The sequence below is a fragment of the Oncorhynchus nerka genome, linkage group LG12 (genome assembly GCF_034236695.1).
Source record: "Oncorhynchus nerka isolate Pitt River linkage group LG12, Oner_Uvic_2.0, whole genome shotgun sequence".
Taxonomy (NCBI): domain Eukaryota; kingdom Metazoa; phylum Chordata; class Actinopteri; order Salmoniformes; family Salmonidae; genus Oncorhynchus; species Oncorhynchus nerka.
The window spans coordinates 14,832,350-14,851,283 of record NC_088407.1 but is presented as its reverse complement, the minus strand read 5'-3'; the positions used below and the strand labels follow the sequence as shown (position 1 = coordinate 14,851,283).

At 53.6% G+C, this 18,934-nt stretch overlaps 1 protein-coding gene across 11 annotated transcripts in view; it reads left to right on the top strand.

Annotated features, from left to right (window-relative positions):
- The window catches only part of LOC115121732 (phosphatidylinositol-binding clathrin assembly protein-like), a 92,739-nt gene that overhangs the window by 55,777 nt on the left and 18,028 nt on the right, over positions 1-18,934 (top strand). For 6 of the 11 annotated variants that reach the window (XM_065025267.1, XM_065025265.1, XM_065025259.1 and 3 more), the window contains 7 exons: positions 662-747; positions 1,407-1,536; positions 2,575-2,702; positions 4,729-4,829; positions 5,460-5,564; positions 11,405-11,572; positions 12,346-12,376. In XM_065025267.1, coding sequence (XP_064881339.1) covers positions 662-747; positions 1,407-1,536; positions 2,575-2,702; positions 4,729-4,829; positions 5,460-5,564; positions 11,405-11,572; positions 12,346-12,376 — 749 coding nt within the window. The remainder of the gene's footprint in view (positions 1-661; positions 748-1,406; positions 1,537-2,574; positions 2,703-4,728; positions 4,830-5,459; positions 5,565-11,404; positions 11,573-12,345; positions 12,377-18,934) is intronic. The other 5 variants (XM_065025260.1, XM_065025266.1, XM_065025264.1 and 2 more) reach the window with 2 other exon arrangements.

The window sequence follows — 18,934 nt, the reverse complement described above, 5'->3', positions numbered from 1 at the left end:
CTCGTCCTCCCTCGTCCTCCCTCCTCCCCTCGTCCTCCCCTCGTCCTCCCCTCGTCCTCCTCGTCCTCCCTCGTCCTCCCTCTCCTCCCCTCGTCCTCCCTCTCCTCCCCTCGTCCTCCCTCTCCTCCCCTCGTCCTCCCTCTCCTCCCCTCCTCCTCCCCTCTCCTCCTCCCGTCCTCCCTCTCCTCCCCTCCTCCTCCCTCCTCCTCCTCCGTCCTCCCCCTCCTCCCCTCGTCCTCCCTCTCTTCCCCTCGTCCTCCCTCTCCTCCCCTCCTCCTCCCTCTCCTCCTCCCCTCGTCCTCCCCTCGTCCTCCCCTTGTCCTCCCCTCGTCCTCCCTCTCCTCCCCTCGTCCCCCTCGTCCTTCCTCTCCTCCCCCTCGTCCCCCTCGTCCGTCATCTCCTCCCCCTCTCTCCTCCCTCTCTCCCTCCTCCCCTTCTCCCTCTCTCCTTCCTCCTCTTCGTCCTCCCTCTCCTCCCCTCTCCCCTCGTCTCCCTCTCCTCTCCTCCTCCCCCTCGTCCTCCCTCTCCTCCCCTCGTCCTCCCCTCGTCCTCCCCTCGTCCTTCCTCTCCTCCCCTCGTCCTCCCCTCGTCCTTCCTCTCCTCCCCTCGTCCTCCCCTCGTCCTTCCTCTCCTCCCCTCGTCCTCCCCTCGTCCTCCCCAGGCCCCCAGTAGTCTCCTGGAGGCTCTGGAGCAGCACCTAGCCTCTCTGGAGGGGAAGAAGACCAAGGAGCTCAGTGCTGACACCAGGTACTGTACGACTGGACTGGCATTGAACCACCGCATTATGTCTACCGTAAAACCTGTGGAAGAAGAGCATAGCTATACTTTACCGTAAAACCTGTGGAAGAAGAGCATAGCTATACTTTACCGTAAAACCTGTGGAAGAAGAGCATAGCTATACTTTACCGTAAGACCTGTATAAGAAGAGCATAGCTATACTTTACCGTAAAACCTGTGGAAGAAGAGCATAGCTATACTTTACCGTAAAACCTGTATAAGAAGAGCATAGTTATACTTTACTGTAAAACCTGTATAAGAAGAGCATAGCTATACTTTACCGTAAGACCTGTATAAGAAGAGCATAGTTATACTTTACTGTAAAACCTGTATAAGAAGAGCATAGTTATACTTTACCATAAAACCCTTACGATATTCCTCCTAGTGGAGACGAGTTGAATTTCAAACAATTTTGTCAGCATTTACATGAAGGGAAATGGGGATTCCAAGTCAGTTGTCCATCTGAATGCATTGAACTGAAATGTGTCTTTCGCATTTAACCCAACCCCTCTGAATCAGAAACTATCGCTGCTACCAGTGGTGTATACACTATCTAAACCTCTGGTTTATCCTCTTCATGTTTATACGGTATAGAAAACCTGTCCTCTCTCCCTGTTCTCCCACTATAGAGCGTCCACTCTGTCCAGTGCGGTGACGTCTCTGTCCAGTACAGGCATGTCCTTCAGCCGCATGGACGAGAAGGAGAGACTGCAGGCCTTGGAAGAGGAGCAGGCCAGACTGCAGGCCCTCAAGGTACAGGTACATCATTACACTGATTCACTTGGACACAGCTGTGTGTTTGGGAAATTTACTTTTTGGAGTGTCATTTTTTTTTCACCATTAAAAATCCTCCTAACCTAACTCTAACCTAACTCTAACCTAACTCTAACCTAACTCTAACCTAACTCTAAGAACTCTAACCGACTCTAACCTTACTCTAACCTAACTCTAACCCTTACCCTAACTCCAAAAACCTTACCCCAAAACCCTAAACCTAACTCTTAAGCTTAAAATAGTATTCAAACAAATTCAAGTCCTGACTTTAAAAAAAAAAGTTAATGTTCTGATAAGGTAGGAAAACAATAAGGTGAAATGTGAGTACATTGGGGTCCTGATAAGGTAGAAAAACAAGTACACACACACACACACACAAAGAAGGGGTTATAAGGAGAGACAGCAGGCCTTAGAAGGGGAGCGCTGATACACTAAACATCATAACAACAGTACACAAGTTTACAACTATATTGCTCCACTAAACACCATTTCACTTGGGCGATAGAAATACCATAACAACGAAACTACAGAAAAACACTAATCATATTCAGATCTAACTGCCTGAAAGCATCGCTGGACGTTTCACACACTCCACCTGTTATGAGGCTGCGGGGGAAGGTCAAACAGCTTGCTGGGAACAACACATTGTGACTTCTGGCTTATTTCGTGCTTCATTGATATGACTGCTGTGTGCGTTTTGAATGTTTTACATGAGCTCTGTGGATGGAGCTCTGTGGATGGAGCTCTGTGGATGGTGACGGGGACAATGCAGCAGAGTTCTAGTCGAGCTAGTAAATAGTCCTGCAGAAAACATGTTGACAGTTCACATTTTCCAGCTGAAGATGTTTTGAGTTTGCCTTGGAACACGCTGACACTGGTCCGTCATACTGCTCTCTATAAACGCTGAGAAAATCTACATAAATTATTATCTATATCAGCTCAAGGCTAAAACATGTTAGTAAATTCAGGTGTGTTGGCCAACTCGTACTCGATGTTTGACAGTGTGTTTCTCTGCTCCTCCAGGACCAGCGTCTGAAGGAGATCGGTGTGTCCCTGCCTCCCTCTGCCTCCCCCAGTACACAGTCTATGGGCAGTGTCAACCACAACACCAACCAGGCCATGGAGCTATTCAACACACCATCCACCAATAGGTAGGTTATAACATGTCTCTGTCTGTCTCTGGTGGTTATAACAGTTATAACATGCTAATGACAGGTGGTTATAACAGTTATAACACACTAATGACAGGTGGTTATAACAGTTATAACACACTAATGACAGGTGGTTATAACAGTTATAACATGCTAATGACAGGTGGTTATAACAGTTATAACATGCTAATGACAGGTGGTTATAACAGTTATAACATGCTAATGACAGGTGGTTATAACATGCTAATGACAGGTGGTTATAACATGCTAATGACAGGTGGTTATAACATGCTAATGACAGGTGGTTATAACATGCTAATGACAGGTGGTTATAACATGCTAATGACAGGTGGTTATAACATGCTAATGACAGGTGGTTAGAACATGCTAATGACAGGTGGTTAGAACATGCTAATGACAGGTGGTTAGAACATGCTAATGACAGGTGGTTAGAACATGCTAATGACAGGTGGTTAGAACATGCTAATGACAGGTGGTTAGAACATGCTACTGACAGGTGGTTAGAACATGCTACTGACAGGTGGTTAGAACATGCTACTGACAGGTGGTTAGAACATGCTACTGACAGGTGGTTAGAACATGCTACTGACAGGTGGTTAGAACATGCTACTGACAGGTGGTTAAAACAGGTGTAACACGCTAATGACAGGTGGTTATAACATGCTAATGACAGGTGGTTAAAACAGGTGTAACACGCTAATGACAGGTGGTTAAAACAGGTGTAACACGCTAATGACAGGTGGTTAAAACAGGTGTAACACGCTAATGACAGGTGGTTAAAACAGGTGTAACACGCTAATGACAGGTGGTTAAAACAGGTGTAACACGCTAATGACAGGTGGTTAAAACAGGTGTAACACGCTAATGACAGGTGGTTAAAACAGGTGTAACACGCTAATGACAGGTGGTTATAACAGGTGTAACACGCTAATGACAGGTGGTTATAACAGGTGTAACACGCTAATGACAGGTGGTTATAACAGGTGTAACACGCTAATGACAGGTGGTTATAACAGGTGTAACACGCTAATGACAGGTGGTTATAACAGTTGTAACACGCTAATGACAGGTGGTTATAACAGTTGTAACACGCTAATGACAGGTGGTTATAACAGTTGTAACACGCTAATGACAGGTGGTTATAACAGTTGTAACACGCTAATGACAGGTGGTTATAACAGGTGTAACACGCTAATGACAGGTGGTTATAACAGGTGTAACACGCTAATGACAGGTGGTTATAACAGGTGTAACACGCTAATGACAGGTGGTTATAACAGGTGTAACACGCTAATAATGACAGGTGGTTATAACAGGTGTAACACGCTAATGACAGGTGGTTATAACAGGTGTAACACGCTAATGACAGGTGGTTATAACAGGTGTAACACGCTAATGACAGGTGGTTATAACAGGTGTAACACGCTAATGACAGGTGGTTATAACACGCTAATGACAGGTGGTTATAACAGGTGTAACACGCTAATGACAGGTGGTTATAACAGGTGTAACACGCTAATGACAGGTGGTTATAACAGGTGTAACACGCTAATGACAGGTGGTTATAACAGGTGTAACACGCTAATGACAGGTGGTTATAACAGGTGTAACACGCTAATGACAGGTGGTTATAACAGGTGTAACACGCTAATGACAGGTGGTTATATCAGGTGTAACACGCTAATGACAGGTGGTTATAACAGGTAATATAGATAATAAGTCTATGGGCCGTCTCAACAACAACCACAGTAGTCCAAGGTGCCCTGATCAAATCAAAAAGACATAATGAATTGAATCAACGTTTTTGTTTTTTAAATGCTGTCGTTCACATGATCAGTTATTATCGCTCTGCGATCTATGATTTGATTACTTGTTGGGGTTTGTTGTCTTGGCTTAATCGTTGCTAGCAGTCCTCTTTTTTTTAAAGATACGTTGATAAAGTAGAAGGGCAATTTGAATCCCATTTTACTCACGGGGTGATTTTCTTTCTCTCCCTCCCCTCCAGCATGCCCAACCTCAGTAGTGATCTGTTTGACCTACAGCCAGCCTTCATCCCTGTTGTCCAGAGCACTCCTTCCATCTCTACAGCCGCCAGTGCCTGGGGAGGTAGGACATAGACATGCACGCTACTAATCAACACAGGGAAAAACACACACACACTTTTGGTAGTTTGTTTTTGTCACTTAACCTCCTGAACTTCTGGTTCAGGAGGAGGGGGGGGGGGGTACAGAAGGAGGAGGGGGATACAGAAGGAGGGGGATACAGGAGGAGGGGGGGTACAGAGTGTTGATCAGTGGTGTATAGTCACACACAACCTGTGTAAAAGCCTTTGTCCTGACAAGCCTCTATGTTTAGACTTCAGGGGTTTTATTTTGGTCTCTGAAAACACGTCTCTTTTTAGTTTGTAAATATAAAAATGTATTTCCTGTGTAATGTATTCAGTCATTCCTGCGTTCATCCATTCATCATCCGTTCATTCGTCTAGCCACCATTTTTCTTTTCTATTAGAAACATTCAAGTGCATCCTATGTAGCGGTTAACGACAGTGTTAAAACGTTTACTTCAGCGTTATGACGCTGTTCTGATGGCCCCATGCTCCCTAGCAACAGAGATGAATAAATATGATTTTGTTGAGAGCCAGCCAGTGCTTCCTCTGTGTTCACAATGTCTTCCGCCTGAAGCCAGTTGTAAGTAGCCCTGACTACAGTCTCATGACCTCTGACCTCTGTCTCCTAGGTGCCGCTGTGCAAGCTGAGTCCTCCATAAGTGTAGATTTTGATGCTGTTTTTGGGGGCGGGGCTAGAGGAATAGCCAATAACGGCGTGCAGCCAGCCGCTGATGGTAAAGAGAGCCATACACTAAATGAATAACTCTGTCTTGGTTTAGCTTACTACCTACGATTACAACTAGCTGTTAGACTAATCAACCTCTTGCTTTCTGGTTTGGTTCAGTTTTCTGGCTTGGTTTGTGTTGCCACAAAATCATTCAGCTTTAGGTGGGGTGTTCCTACAACCCCTGTTTCATCTTGCATCCCATCTCAGCCTTCACCCCATCTCAGCCCTCACCCCGTCCCGGCCCATCACCCCGTCCCGGCCCATCACCCCGTCCCGGCCCATCACCCCGTCCCGGCCCTCACCCCGTCCCGGCCTTCACCCCATCTCAGCCCTCGTCCCGGCCCTCACCCCGTCCCGGCCTTCACCCCGTCCCGGCCCATCACCCCGTCCCGGCCCATCACCCCGTCCCGGCCCATCACCCCGTCCCGGCCCATCACCCCGTCCCGGCCCATCACCCCGTCCCGGCCCATCACCCCGTCCCGGCCCTCACCCCGTCCCGGCCTTCACCCCAGCCTTCAACCCATCCCAGCCTTCACCCCGTCCCGGCCCATCACCCCGTCCCAGCCATCTTCAGAGGCGCTACCTTTCCATTTGTTCTCCTCTCTTCATCTATTCCCCTCTTCCCTCTACTGCCTCTATTCTCTCATTCTGAGCCCCTCCAAACACTTAGCTAACGGTTAACTCTTCTTTCTTTTGTTTTTTTTCGTGTTCGAGGCTCTCCTCTCTCTCTCTTTGCTGAGTGTGCTGGTTTTCTCTGATCCTTCCCCTCTGTTTCCTGCTGAACCAAGCAGGAAGTTCCTACTTCGTCAACGTGGAGTCCTAGATGGCACCCTATTCCCTACATACTACACAACACCCCATAGGGCTCAGGTTAAAAGTAGTGTAGTATGTAGGGAATAGGTTGCCATCTGGGATGCATTGCTGTGTCAACACACTCCTGAAGCTAGATACAGCTTCCTCACCAAATGTTATTCCTCCTCCTCTTCTCCACTCCCTCGCTTCATTTTCTCTTAGTCGAGGGAGGAGATGAGGGGAGGAGATGAGGGGGAGGAGATGAGGGGAGGAGGGAGGGGAGGAGATGAGGGAGGGAGGGGAGGAGATGAGGGGAGGAGGATGAGGAGGGGATGAGGAGGGAGGGAGGGGTCGTCTTCCGTCTGTCGTCCTCCTCCTCCTTCAGTCTGTCAGTCTCGGTCCCCTCGGTCGTCCCCCTCCTTCCGTCTGTCCCCTCGGTCCTCCTCCCCTTCCGTCTGTCCCCCTCGGTCCTCCTCCCCCTTCCGTCTGTCCCCTCGGTCCTCCTCCCCTTCCGTCTGTCCCCTGGTCCTCCTCCCCCTTCCGTCTGTGTTTGCCCTCCTCCTTCAGTCTGTCCCCCTCGGTCCTCCTCCTCCTTCAGTCTGTCCCCTCGGTCCTCCTCCTCCCCTTCCGTCTGTCCCCTCTGTTGTCCTCCCCTTCCGTCTGTCTCCCTCGGTCCTCCTTCCATCCGTCCCCTCGGTCCTCCTTCTCCTTCCGTCCGTCCCCCTCGGTCGTCCTCCCCCTTCCGTCCGTCCCCCCTCGGTCCTCCCTCCTTCCGTCCGTCCCCCTCTGTCGTGCGTCCTCCTTCCGTCTGTCCCCTCTGTCCTCCTTCAGTCTGTCCCCCTCGGTCCTCCTCCTCCTTCCGTCTGTCCCCCTCGGTCCTCCCCTCCTTCCGTCCCTCCCTCCTTCCGTCCGTCCCCCTCCTTTCCTTCCGTCTCCTCCCCCTTCCGTCCCCCTCTGTCGTCCTCCTCCTCCTTCAGTCTGTCCCCCTCGGTCCTCCTCCTCCTTCCGTCTGTCCCCCTCGGTTGCCCTCCTCCTTCAGTCTGTCCCCTCGGTCCTCCTCCTCCTTCAGTCTGTCCCCTCGGTCCTCCTCCTCCTTCCGTCTGTCCCCCTCGGTCCTCCTCCTCCTTCCGTCTGTCCCCCTCGGTCCTCCTCCTCCTTCCGTCTGTCCCCCTCGGTCCTCCTCCTCCTTCCGTCTGTCCCTCTCGGTCCTCCTCCTTCCGTCTGTCCCTCTCGGTCCTCCTCCTCCTTCCGTCTGTCCCCTCGGTCCTCCTCCCCCTTCCGTCTGTCCCCTCGGTCGTCTCCTCCTTCCGTCTGTCCCCCTCGGTCCTCCTCCCCTTCCGTCTGTCCCCCTCTGTCGTCCTCCCCTTCCGTCCGTCCCCCTCGGTCCTCCTCCTCCTTCCGTCCGTCCCCTCGGTCCTCTCCCTCCTTCCGTCCGTCCCCTCGGTCCCTCTCCTCCTTCCGTCCGTCCCCTCGGTCCTCTCCCTCCTTCCGTCCGTCCCCCTCGGTCCTCTCCTCCTTCCGTCCGTCCCCTCTGTCGTCCTCCCCTCCTTCCGTCCGTCCCCCTCTGTCGTCCTCCCCCTCCTTCCGTCCGTCCCACTCTGTCGTCCTCCCCCTTCCGTCCGTCCCCTCGGTCCTCTCCCTCCTTCCGTCTGTCCCCCTCTGTCCTCCTTCAGTCTGTCCCCCTCGGTCCTCCTCCTCCTTCAGTCTGTCCCCCTCGGTCCTCCTCCTCCTTCAGTCTGTCCCCCTCAGTCCTCCTCCTCCTTCAGTCTGTCCCCCTCGGTCCCCTCGGTCGTCCCCCCTCCTTCCGTCTGTCCCCCTCGGTCCTCCTCCCCCTTCCGTCTGTCCCCTCGGTCCTCCTCCTTCCGTCTGTCCCCCTCGGTCCTCCTCCCCTTCCGTCTGTCCCTCGGTCCTCCTCCCCTTCCGTCTGTCCCCTCGGTTGCCCTCCTCCTTCAGTCTGTCCCCTCGGTCCTCCTCCTCCTTCAGTCTGTCCCCTCGGTCCTCCTCCCCTTCCGTCTGTCCCCTCTGTTGTCCTCCCCCTTCCGTCTGTCCCCCTCTGTTGTCCTCCTTCCATCCGTCCCCTCGGTCCTCCCCCTTCCGTCCGTCCCCCTCGGTCGTCCTCCCCTTCCGTCCGTCCCCCTCGGTCCTCTCCTCCTTCCGTCCGTCCCCCTCTGTCGTCGTCCTCCTTCCGTCTGTCCCCCTCTGTCCTCCTTCAGTCTGTCCCCCTCGGTCTCCTCCTCCTTCCGTCTGTCCCCTCGGTCCTCCCCTCCTTCCGTCCCTCCCCTCCTTCCGTCCGTCTCCCTCCTTCCGTCCGTCCTCCCCCCTTCTTCCGTCCCCCTCTGTCGTCCTCCTCCTCCTTCAGTCTGTCCCCCTCGGTCCTCCCCCTCCTTCTGTCCTGTCCCCCCTCGGTTGCCCTCCTCCTTCAGTCTGTCCCCTCTGGTCCTCCTCCTCCTTCAGTCTGTCCCCTCGGTCCTCCTCCTTCCAAACACCTGTCCCCTCGGTCCTCCTCCTCCTTCCGTCTGTCCCCCTCGGTCCCCTCCTCCTTCCGTCTCCTCCCCTCCGGTCCTCCTCCTCCTTCCGTCTGTCCCTCTCGGTCCTCCTCCTTCCGTCTGTCCCTCTCGGTCCTCCTCCTCCTTCCGTCTGTCCCCTCGGTCCTCCTCCCCCTTCCTCTGTCCCCTGGTCGCTCCTAATTTCCTTCCGTTTGTCCCCTCTGGTCCTCCTCCCCTTCCGTTTGTCCCTCTGTCGCTAGCCTGCCCTCTTCCTAGTCTGTCCCCTAATGTCCTCCTCCTCCTTCCGTCATGTCCATCCGGCCCTCGGTCCTCTACGGTTTTCTTCTTCAGTCCTGACTCCTCTCCTCCATTTCCGTCAGCCCAAAAATAGCTTGTCCTCTCCTCCTTCCGTCTGTCCCCCTCTGTCGTCCTTCCTCCTTCCGTGGGTTCCCTTCTCTGTTTTCTCCTCCTTCCGTCCGTCCCCTCTGTCAATAACTCCTTCTTCTTGTCCCCCTCGTCCTCTCCTCCTTCCGTCCCCCTAAAGGAAAGGTCCTCCTCCTTTCAGTCTGTCCCCTCGGTCCTCCTCCTCCTTCAGTCTGTCCCCCTCGGTCCTCCTCCTCCTTCAGTCTGTCCCCCTCGGTCCTCCTCCTCCTTCAGTCTGTCCCCCCGGTCCTCCTCCTCCTTCAGTCTGTCCCCCCGGTCCTCCTCCTCCTTCAAGTCTGTCCCCTCGGTCCTCCTCCCCCTTCCGTCTGTCGTAGCCTCGGTCCTCCTCCCCTTCCGTCTGTCGTCCCGGTCCTCCCTCCCTTCCGAATTTCCCGTGTGTGTGGTCCTCCTTCCCCTTCCTCCAGGGTTTGATGCCCGGTCCTCCTCCTCCTTCCGTCCGTCTGGCCCTCCTCCTTCCGTCCGTCCTCTCTCCCCTCCTTCAGTCTGTCCCCCTGGTCCTCCTCCTCCTTCCGTCCGTCCCCTCTGTCGTCCTCCCTCCTTCCGTCCGTCCCCTCTGTCGTCCCCCTCCTTCCTCTGTCCCCCTCAGTCCTCCTCCTCCTCCCCGTCTGGTCTCCCCTCTCTCCTCCTTCCGTCTTCCCCCTCTGTCTCTCCCCTCCTGTCTGTCCCCCTCTTGTCCCCCCTTCCTCGTCCCCCTCTGTCGTCCCCTCCTTCTGTCCGTCCCCCTCTGTCGTCCCCCCTTCTGTCCGTCCCCCTCTGTCGTCCCCTCCTTCTGTCCGTCCCCTCTGTCGTCCCCCTCCTTCTGTCAGTCCCCCTCTGTCGTCCCCCTCCTTCTGTCCGTCCCCTCTGTCTCCCCCTCCTTCTGTCCGTCCCCCTCTGTCTCCCCCCTCCTTCTGTCCGTCCCCTCTGTCGTCCCCCTCCTTCTGTCCGTCCCCCTCTGTCGTCCCCCTCCTTCTGTCCGTCTCCCCTCTGTCGTCCTCCTCCTTCCTTCTGTCGTCCTCCCTCTTCCGTCTGTCGTCCTCCCCCTTCCGTCTGTTGTCCTCCCCCTTCCGTCTGTCCCCTCTGTCGTTCTCCTCCTGTCAGCCTGGCTAGGCTCTCTCTCTGTCTCGGTCTCGGTCTCTCTCTCTGTCTCTCTCGGTCTCTGTCTCTCTCTCTCTCGGTCTCTCTGGTTATAGTAATATAATTTACCGTTTACACCGTGAATTACTTGATTTCTCATTGACTCTCACTGCTGTATAACTAATCAACCCTGTATACATTAATACAGTACAGGTGTGTGTTGCTGGCGTCGCTAGCCTGCCCTCTTGGCTGCTAGAATACACAGCCGCAATCAGCGTAATGACTTCACAACATGCCAACCACAAGAACATAAATCCATCATAACACAGCTGCTGGGCCTAGAAATAGGATACATAGAAAGGATAAAAAGCTACTGTTTTCATCCAGAAACAGAGTTAACAGAATCCATCTGGGGAATGACTCCACAACAACGAGCACATTAAAATTAATCAGCACACAAAAATAGCTTGCCTACTCAGGCTAGAAATAGATTTGAAAAAAATAAATAATAATTATTGTGACTGACTAGAAACGGTAGAACTAAATGGGTTACACTTCTACTGTTTTAGTCTAGAAATGTAATGAATAGAATCGATCAGCGTAATGACTCAATAACAGAAATCCATCATCACTCAAATACAGCTACCGCCCCTGAGGCTGAATCCTAGAAATACAATGAATAGACACAGCGACTGAAGCCCCAAGCATAGAAATAAAGGAAAGGAACACAGCCTTTTGACTTCATGACTCTCATGATATCCCACAACCTGATCCTACCCCCCCCAACACCCCTCCCCCCCAACACCCCCTCCCCCAACACCCCCTCCCCCAACACACCCCTCCCCCCCCAACACACCCCCTCCCCCAAGTCATTTCTCTCTCAAACTTGAGTCAAATCTGTTCTGCATGCTGTGCTTTTCTTTTAACCTCATAGCCCATCTGTTCGTAGCCTACGCTTTGTGTAATGCTGATATCCTTGTGTATGTATCATGTACCTGCTTGGCTTTGTGTGTGTGTATGAATGTGTGTGTGTGTGTGTTGTATTAACCGGTGTCTCTGTGTCCTCCAGGGTTTGATGCTCTTGGGGACCTGCTGAAACCCACAGTGTCCAACCATAACCAGGCTCCCCCCATGGCCCTCCACCACCCCCACCCAAGTCACCCCCATCCAGGATACCACCCAGGGGGCAAGCTGCTGGCCAACGACCTGGACTCCTCCCTCGCCAACCTCGTTGGCAGTGAGTACTATACAGAGACACACACTTATTTTGTGTCCTCATCTGTCTCCTTGTGTCTTTCTCTTTGTGCTGACTCTCCATGTCTCTCTCCTCTACCCCTCTCTCCTCTACCCCTCTCTCCTCTACCCCTCTGTCCTCTACCCTCTGTTCTCTGCCCCTCTGTTCTCTCCCCCTCTGTTCTCTCCCCCCTGTTCTCCCCCTCTCCTCTCCCCTCTCTCCTCTCCCCCTCTCCTCTCCCCCTCTGTTCTCTACCCCTCTGTTCTCTACCCCTCTGTTCTCTACCCCTCTCTCCTCTCCTTTCCCCCTCTGTTCTCTACCCCTCTGTTCTCTACCCCTCTGTTCTCTCCCCTCTGTTCTCTACCCCTCTGTTCTCTACCCCTCTGTTCTCTCCCCTCTGTTCTCTCCCCCTCTGTTCTCTCCCCTCTGTTCTCTCCCCTCTCTCCTCTCCCCCTCTCTCCCTCTGTTCTCTTCTCCTCTCCCCCTCTCTCCTCTACCCCTCTCTCCTCTCCCCCTCTCTCCTCCTCTCTTCTTTCCCTCTTGGATTACCTAATGGTAGGGATTGGCCCTAGTAGCTATCAGAAGTTTGGGCAGACAGAGAGAGGACAGGCAGTGAGAGGGAACCCAGTAGGGAGCCACTGATCACAAGCCGCTACTCTTACTGTAAACAGTATTTAGGAGCCTTCACTACTCCCCAGGGCTGGCTGGCTTTCTGTCTGTCTGGCTTAGATTCTCTCTTTAAATACACCTCACCCATCTCTCTCTCTCTCTCTCAGATCTGCAGTTCGGAGGAGCCCCAGCCAAGAAGTAAGTGTGTGTGGATGTGATGTAGAGCCAGACTACTGCAGCGTTTTCCCTAGACAATAGAGGGCTATGGCGGTCTGCCATCCTACTGTACTCCAGTCCCAGGCAGGCAGTGCTGATAACACACAGTAGACTGCTTCTCGACATAAAACACACTACTAAAATAAGTGATAGTCTTGGCCTACTGAGTGGCGCAGTGGTCTAAGGCGCTGCATCGCGGTCATTGAGCCTTCACTACAGCCCCGGGTTCGATCCCAGGCTGTGTCACAGCCGGCCGTGACCGGGAGACCCATGAGGTGGCGGACAATTGGCCCAGCGTCGTCCGGGTTAGGAGAGGGTTTGGCCCAGCGTCGTCCGGGTTAGGAGAGGGTTTGGCCCAGCGTCGTCCGGGTTAGGAGAGGGTTTGGCCCAGCGTCGTCCGGGTTAGGAGAGGGTTTGACCGGCCAGGATGTCCTTGTCCCATCACACTCTAGCGACTCCTTGTGGCGGGCCGGTCGCCTGCAAGCTGATTTCGGTCGCCAGATGTACGGTGTTTCCACCGACACATTGGTGCGACTGGCTTCCAGGTTAAGCGAGCAGTGTGGCTTGGCGGGGTCGTGTTTAGGAGGACGCATGGCTCTCGACCTTCACCTCTCCCGAGTCCGTAGGGGACAAGTCTGTAAACTCAGACTCCTGGTCACAAGACTGTAACTACCAATTGGATTTCACGAAATTGGGGAGAAAAAGGGATATAAGGTACACCAAGAAAAGCCACTAAAATAGTCTGACATCTGAGTGTTTTTAATTACCAAACCATCATGTGGTAGAAACATAGCGTTAATCAACACTCTGGATAGTTTGCTACGTAGCATGTAAATGTAGTTTTGGGACAGACCACTGCAGTGTTTTCCCGAGACGGACTGCCATCCCACTGACCTGTGTTAGGACCCACCGAGACGGACTGCCATCCCACTGACCTGTGTTAGGACCCACCGAGACGGACTGCCATCCCACTGACCTGTGTTAGGACCCACCGAGACGGACTGCCATCCCACTGACCTGTGTTAGGACCCACCGAGACGGACTGCCATCCCACTGACCTGTGTTAGGACCCACCGAGACGGACTGCCATCCCACTGACCTGTGTTAGGACCCACCGAGACGGACTGCCATCCCACTGACCTGTGTTAGGACCCACCGAGACGGACTGCCATCCCACTGACCTGTGTTAGGACCCACCGAGACGGACTGCCATCCCACTGACCTGTGTTAGGACCCACCGAGACGGACTGCCATCCCACTGACCTGTGTTAGGACCCACCGAGACGGACTGCCATCCCACTGACCTGTGTTAGGACCCACCGAGACGGACTGCACACCTGTCCCACTGACCTGTGTTAGGACCCAGTGAGACCGGACTTTGCCATCCCACTGACACAGTGAGACCTAGTTAAGAGCCCACCAGTCGGACTGCCATCCCAGTGACCTGTGAAGAGACCCACCCATCTCCAGAGCCTAGTGAAGAGCTTTCAGATATGTTGGAAACGAAACAGAAACTAAAGCAGCTTTGCCCGTCAGCGACGACACAGTGAGACCTAGTGAAGAGCTTTGTCCGTCAGCGACGACACAGTGAGACCTAGTGAAGAGCTTTGTCCGTCAGCGACGACACAGTGAGACCTAGTGAAGAGCTTTGTCCGTCAGCGACGACACAGTGAGACCTAGTGAAGAGCTTTACCCCTCGGCGACGACACAGTGAGACCTAGTGAAGAGCTTTGTCCGTCGGCGACGACACAGTGAGACCTAGTGAAGAGCTTTGCCAGTCAGCGACGACACAGTGAGACCTAGTGAAGAGCTTTGTCCGTCAGCGACGACACAGTGAGACCTAGTGAAGAGCTTTGTCCGTCAGCGACGACACAGTGAGACCTAGTGAAGAGCTTTGCCAGTCAGCGACGACACAGTGAGACCTAGTGAAGAGCTTTGCCAGTCAGCGACGACACAGTGAGACCTAGTGAAGAGCTTTGCCAGTCAGCGACGACACAGTGAGACCTAGTGAAGAGCTTTGCCAGTCAGCGACGACACAGTGAGACCTAGTGAAGAGCTTTGCCAGTCAGACCTAGTGAAGACGACACAGTGAGACCTAGTGAAGAGCTTTGCCAGTCAGCGACGACACAGTGAGACCTAGTGAAGAGCTTTGCCCGTCAGCGACACAGTGAGACACAGTGAGACCTAGTGAAGAGCTTTGCCCGTCAGCGACGACACAGTGAGACCTAGTGAAGAGCTTTGCCCGTCTGCGACGACAGTGAGACCTAGTGAAGCGTTTTACCCCTCGGCGACGACACAGTGAGACCTAGTGAAGAGCTTTACCCCTCGGCGACGACACAGTGAGACCTAGTGAAGAGCTTTGTCCGTCAGCGACGACACAGTGAGACCTAGTGAAGAGCTTTGCCAGTCAGCGATGACACAGTGAGACCTAGTGAAGAGCTTTGCCAGTCAGCGACGACACAGTGAGACCTAGTGAAGAGCTTTGCCAGTCAGCGACGACACAGTGAGACCTAGTGAAGAGCTTTACCCCTCAGCGACGACACAGTGAGACCTAGTGAAGAGCTTTGTCCGTCAGCGACGACACAGTGAGACCTAGTGAAGTGCTTTGTCCGTCAGCGACGACACAGTGAGACCTAGTGAAGAGCTTTGTCCGTCAGCGACGACACAGTGAGACCTAGTGAAGAGCTTTACCCCTCAGCGACGACACAGTGAGACCTAGTGAAGAGCTTTGCCAGTCAGCGACGACACAGTGAGACCTAGTGAAGAGCTTTACCCCTCAGCGACGACACAGTGAGACCTAGTGAAGAGCTTTACCCCTCAGCGACGACACAGTGAGACCTAGTGAAGAGCTTTACCCCTCAGCGACGACACAGTGAGACCTAGTGAAGAGCTTTGTCCGTCAGCGACGACACAGTGAGACCTAGTGAAGAGCTTTACCCCTCAGCGACGACACAGTGAGACCTAGTGAAGAGCTTTGTCCGTCAGCGACGACACAGTGAGACCTAGTGAAGAGCTTTGTCCGTCAGCGACGACACAGTGAGACCTAGTGAAGAGCTTTGCCAGTCAGCGACGACACAGTGAGACCTAGTGAAGAGCTTTGTCCGTCAGCGACGACACAGTGAGACCTAGTGAAGAGCTTTGCCCGTCAGCGACGACACAGTGAGACCTAGTGAAGAGCTTTGCCAGTCAGCGACGACACAGTGAGACCTAGTGAAGAGCTTTGCCAGTCAGCGACGACACAGTGAGACCTAGTGAAGAGCTTTACCCCTCAGCGACAACACAGTGAGACCTAGTGAAGAGCTTTGCCAGTCAGCGACGACACAGTGAGACCTAGTGAAGAGCTTTACCCCTCAGCGACGACACAGTGAGACCTAGTGAAGAGCTTTACCCCTCAGCGACGACACAGTGAGACCTAGTGAAGAGCTTTGCCCCTCAGCGACGACACAGTGAGACCTAGTGAAGAGCTTTACCCCTCAGCGACGACACAGTGAGACCTAGTGAAGAGCTTTACCCCTCAGCGACGACACAGTGAGACCTAGTGAAGAGCTTTACCCCTCAGCGACGACACAGTGAGACCTAGTGAAGAGCTTTGTCCGTCAGCGACGACACAGTGAGACCTAGTGAAGAGCTTTACCCCTCAGCGACGACACAGTGAGACCTAGTGAAGAGCTTTACCCCTCAGCGACGACACAGTGAGACCTAGTGAAGAGCTTTATCCCTCAGCGACGACACAGTGAGACCTAGTGAAGAGCTTTACCCCTCAGCGACGACAGTGAGACCTAGTGAAGAGCTTTACCCCTCAGCGACGACACAGTGAGACCTAGTGAAGAGCTTTACCCCTCAGCGACGACACAGTGAGACCTAGTGAAGAGCTCTGCCAGTCAGCGACGACACAGTGAGACCTAGTGAAGAGCTTTGCCCCTCAGCGACGACACAGTGAGACCTAGTGAAGAGCTTTGCCAGTCAGCGACGACACAGTGAGACCTAGTGAAGAGCTTTACCCCTCAGCGACGACACAGTGAGACCTAGTGAAGAGCTTTACCCCTCAGCGACGACACAGTGAGACCTAGTGAAGAGCTTTACCCCTCAGCGACGACACAGTGAGACCTAGTGAAGAGCTTTACCCCTCAGCGACGACACAGTGAGACCTAGTGAAGAGCTTTACCCCTCAGCGACGACACAGTGAGACCTAGTGAAGAGCTTTGCCCGTCAGCGACGACACAGTGAGACCTAGTGAAGAGCTTTACCCCTCAGCGACGACACAGTGAGACCTAGTGTAGAGCTTTACCCCTCAGCGACGACACAGTGAGACCTAGTGTAGAGCTTTACCCCTCAGCGACGACACAGTGAGACCTAGTGAAGAGCTTTACCCCTCAGCGACGACACAGTGAGACCTAGTGAAGAGCTTTACCCCTCAGCGACGACACAGTGAGACCTAGTGAAGAGCTTTACCCTCAGCGACGACACAGTGAGACCTAGTGAAGAGCTTTTTCAGCGGCTTGACCAGTGAGACCAGCGACGACACAGTGAGACCTAGTGAAGAGCTTTACCCCTCAGCGACGACACAGTGAGACCTAGTGAAGAGCTTTACCCCTCAGCGACGACACAGTGAGACCTAGTGAAGAGCTTTACCCCTCAGCGACGACACAGTGAGACCTAGTGAAGAGCTTTACCCCTCAGCGACGACACAGTGAGACCTAGTGAAGAGCTTTAGCCCCTCAGCGACGACACAGTGAGACCTAGTGAAGAGCTTTACCCCTCAGCGACGACACAGTGAGACCTAGTGAAGAGCTTTACCCCTCAGCGTCAGCGACGACACAGTGAGACCTAGTGAAGAGCTTTGCCCCTCAGCGACGACACAGTGAGACCTAGTGAAGAGCTTTACCCCTCAGCGACGACACAGTGAGACCTAGTGAAGAGCTTTGCCAGTCAGCGACGACACAGTGAGACCTAGTGAAGAGCTTTGCCAGTCAGCGACGACACAGTGAGACCTAGTGAAGAGCTTTACCCCTCAGCGACGACACAGTGAGACCTAGTGAAGAGCTTTACCCGTCAGCGACGACACAGTGAGACCTAGTGAAGAGCTTTACCCCTCAGCGACGACACAGTGAGACCTAGTGAAGAGCTTTGCCCGTCAGCGACGACACAGTGAGACCTAGTGAAGAGCTTTACCCCTCCCCTCAGCGGACGACACAGTGAGACCTAGTGAAGAGCTTTACCAGTCAGCGACGACACAGTGAGACCTAGTGAAGAGCTTTACCCCTCAGCGACGACACAGTGAGACCTAGTGAAGAGCTTTACCCCTCAGCGACGACACAGTGAGACCTAGTGAAGAGCTTTACCCTCAGCGACGACACAGTGAGACCTAGTGAAGAGCTTTGTCCAGTCAGCGACGACACAGTGAGACCTAGTGAAGAGCTTTACCCCTCAGCGACGACACAGTGAGACCTAGTGAAGAGCTTTACCCGTCAGCGACGACACAGTGAGACCTAGTGAAGAGCTTTACCCCTCAGCGACGACACAGTGAGACCTAGTGAAGAGCTTTGCCAGTCAGCGACGACACAGTGAGACCTAGTGAAGAGCTTTACCAGTCAGCGACGACACAGTGAGACCTAGTGAAGAGCTTTACCCAGTCAGCGACGACACAGTGAGACCTAGTGAAGAGCTTTGCCAGTCAGCGACGACACAGTGAGACCTAGTGAAGAGCTTTACCCCTCAGCGACAACACAGTGAGACCTAGTGAAGAGCTTTGCCAGTCAGCGACGACACAGTGAGACCTAGTGAAGAGCTTTACCCCTCAGCGACGACAGTGAGACCTAGTGAAGAGCTTTACCCCTCAGCGACGACACAGTGAGACCTAGTGAAGAGCTTTACCCCTCAGCGACCGCTTTTTACCCCTCACACAGTGAGACCTAGTGAAGAGCTCTGCCAGTCAGCGACGACACAGTGAGACCTAGTGAAGAGCTTTGCCCCTCAGCGACGACACAGTGAGACCTAGTGAAGAGCTTTGCCAGTCAGCGACGACACAGTGAGACCTAGTGAAGAGCTTTACCCCTCAGCGACGACACAGTGAGACCTAGTGAAGAGCTTTACCCCTCAGCGACGACACAGTGAGACCTAGTGAAGAGCTTTACCCCTCAGCGACGACACAGTGAGACCTAGTGAAGAGCTTTACCCCTCAGCGACGACACAGTGAGACCTAGTGAAGAGCTTTACCAGTCAGCGACGACACAGTGAGACCTAGTGAAGAGCTTTACCCCTCAGCGACGACACAGTGAGACCTAGTGAAGAGCTTTACCCCTCAGCGACGACACAGTGAGACCTAGTGAAGAGCTTTACCCCTCAGCGACGACACAGTGAGACCTAGTGAAGAGCTTTACCCCTCAGCGACGACACAGTGAGACCTAGTGAAGAGCTTTACCCCTCAGCGACGACACAGTGAGACCTAGTGAAGAGCTTTTTACCCCTCAGCGACGACACAGTGAGACCTAGTGAAGAGCTTTAGCCCCTCAGCGACGACACAGTGAGACCTAGTGAAGA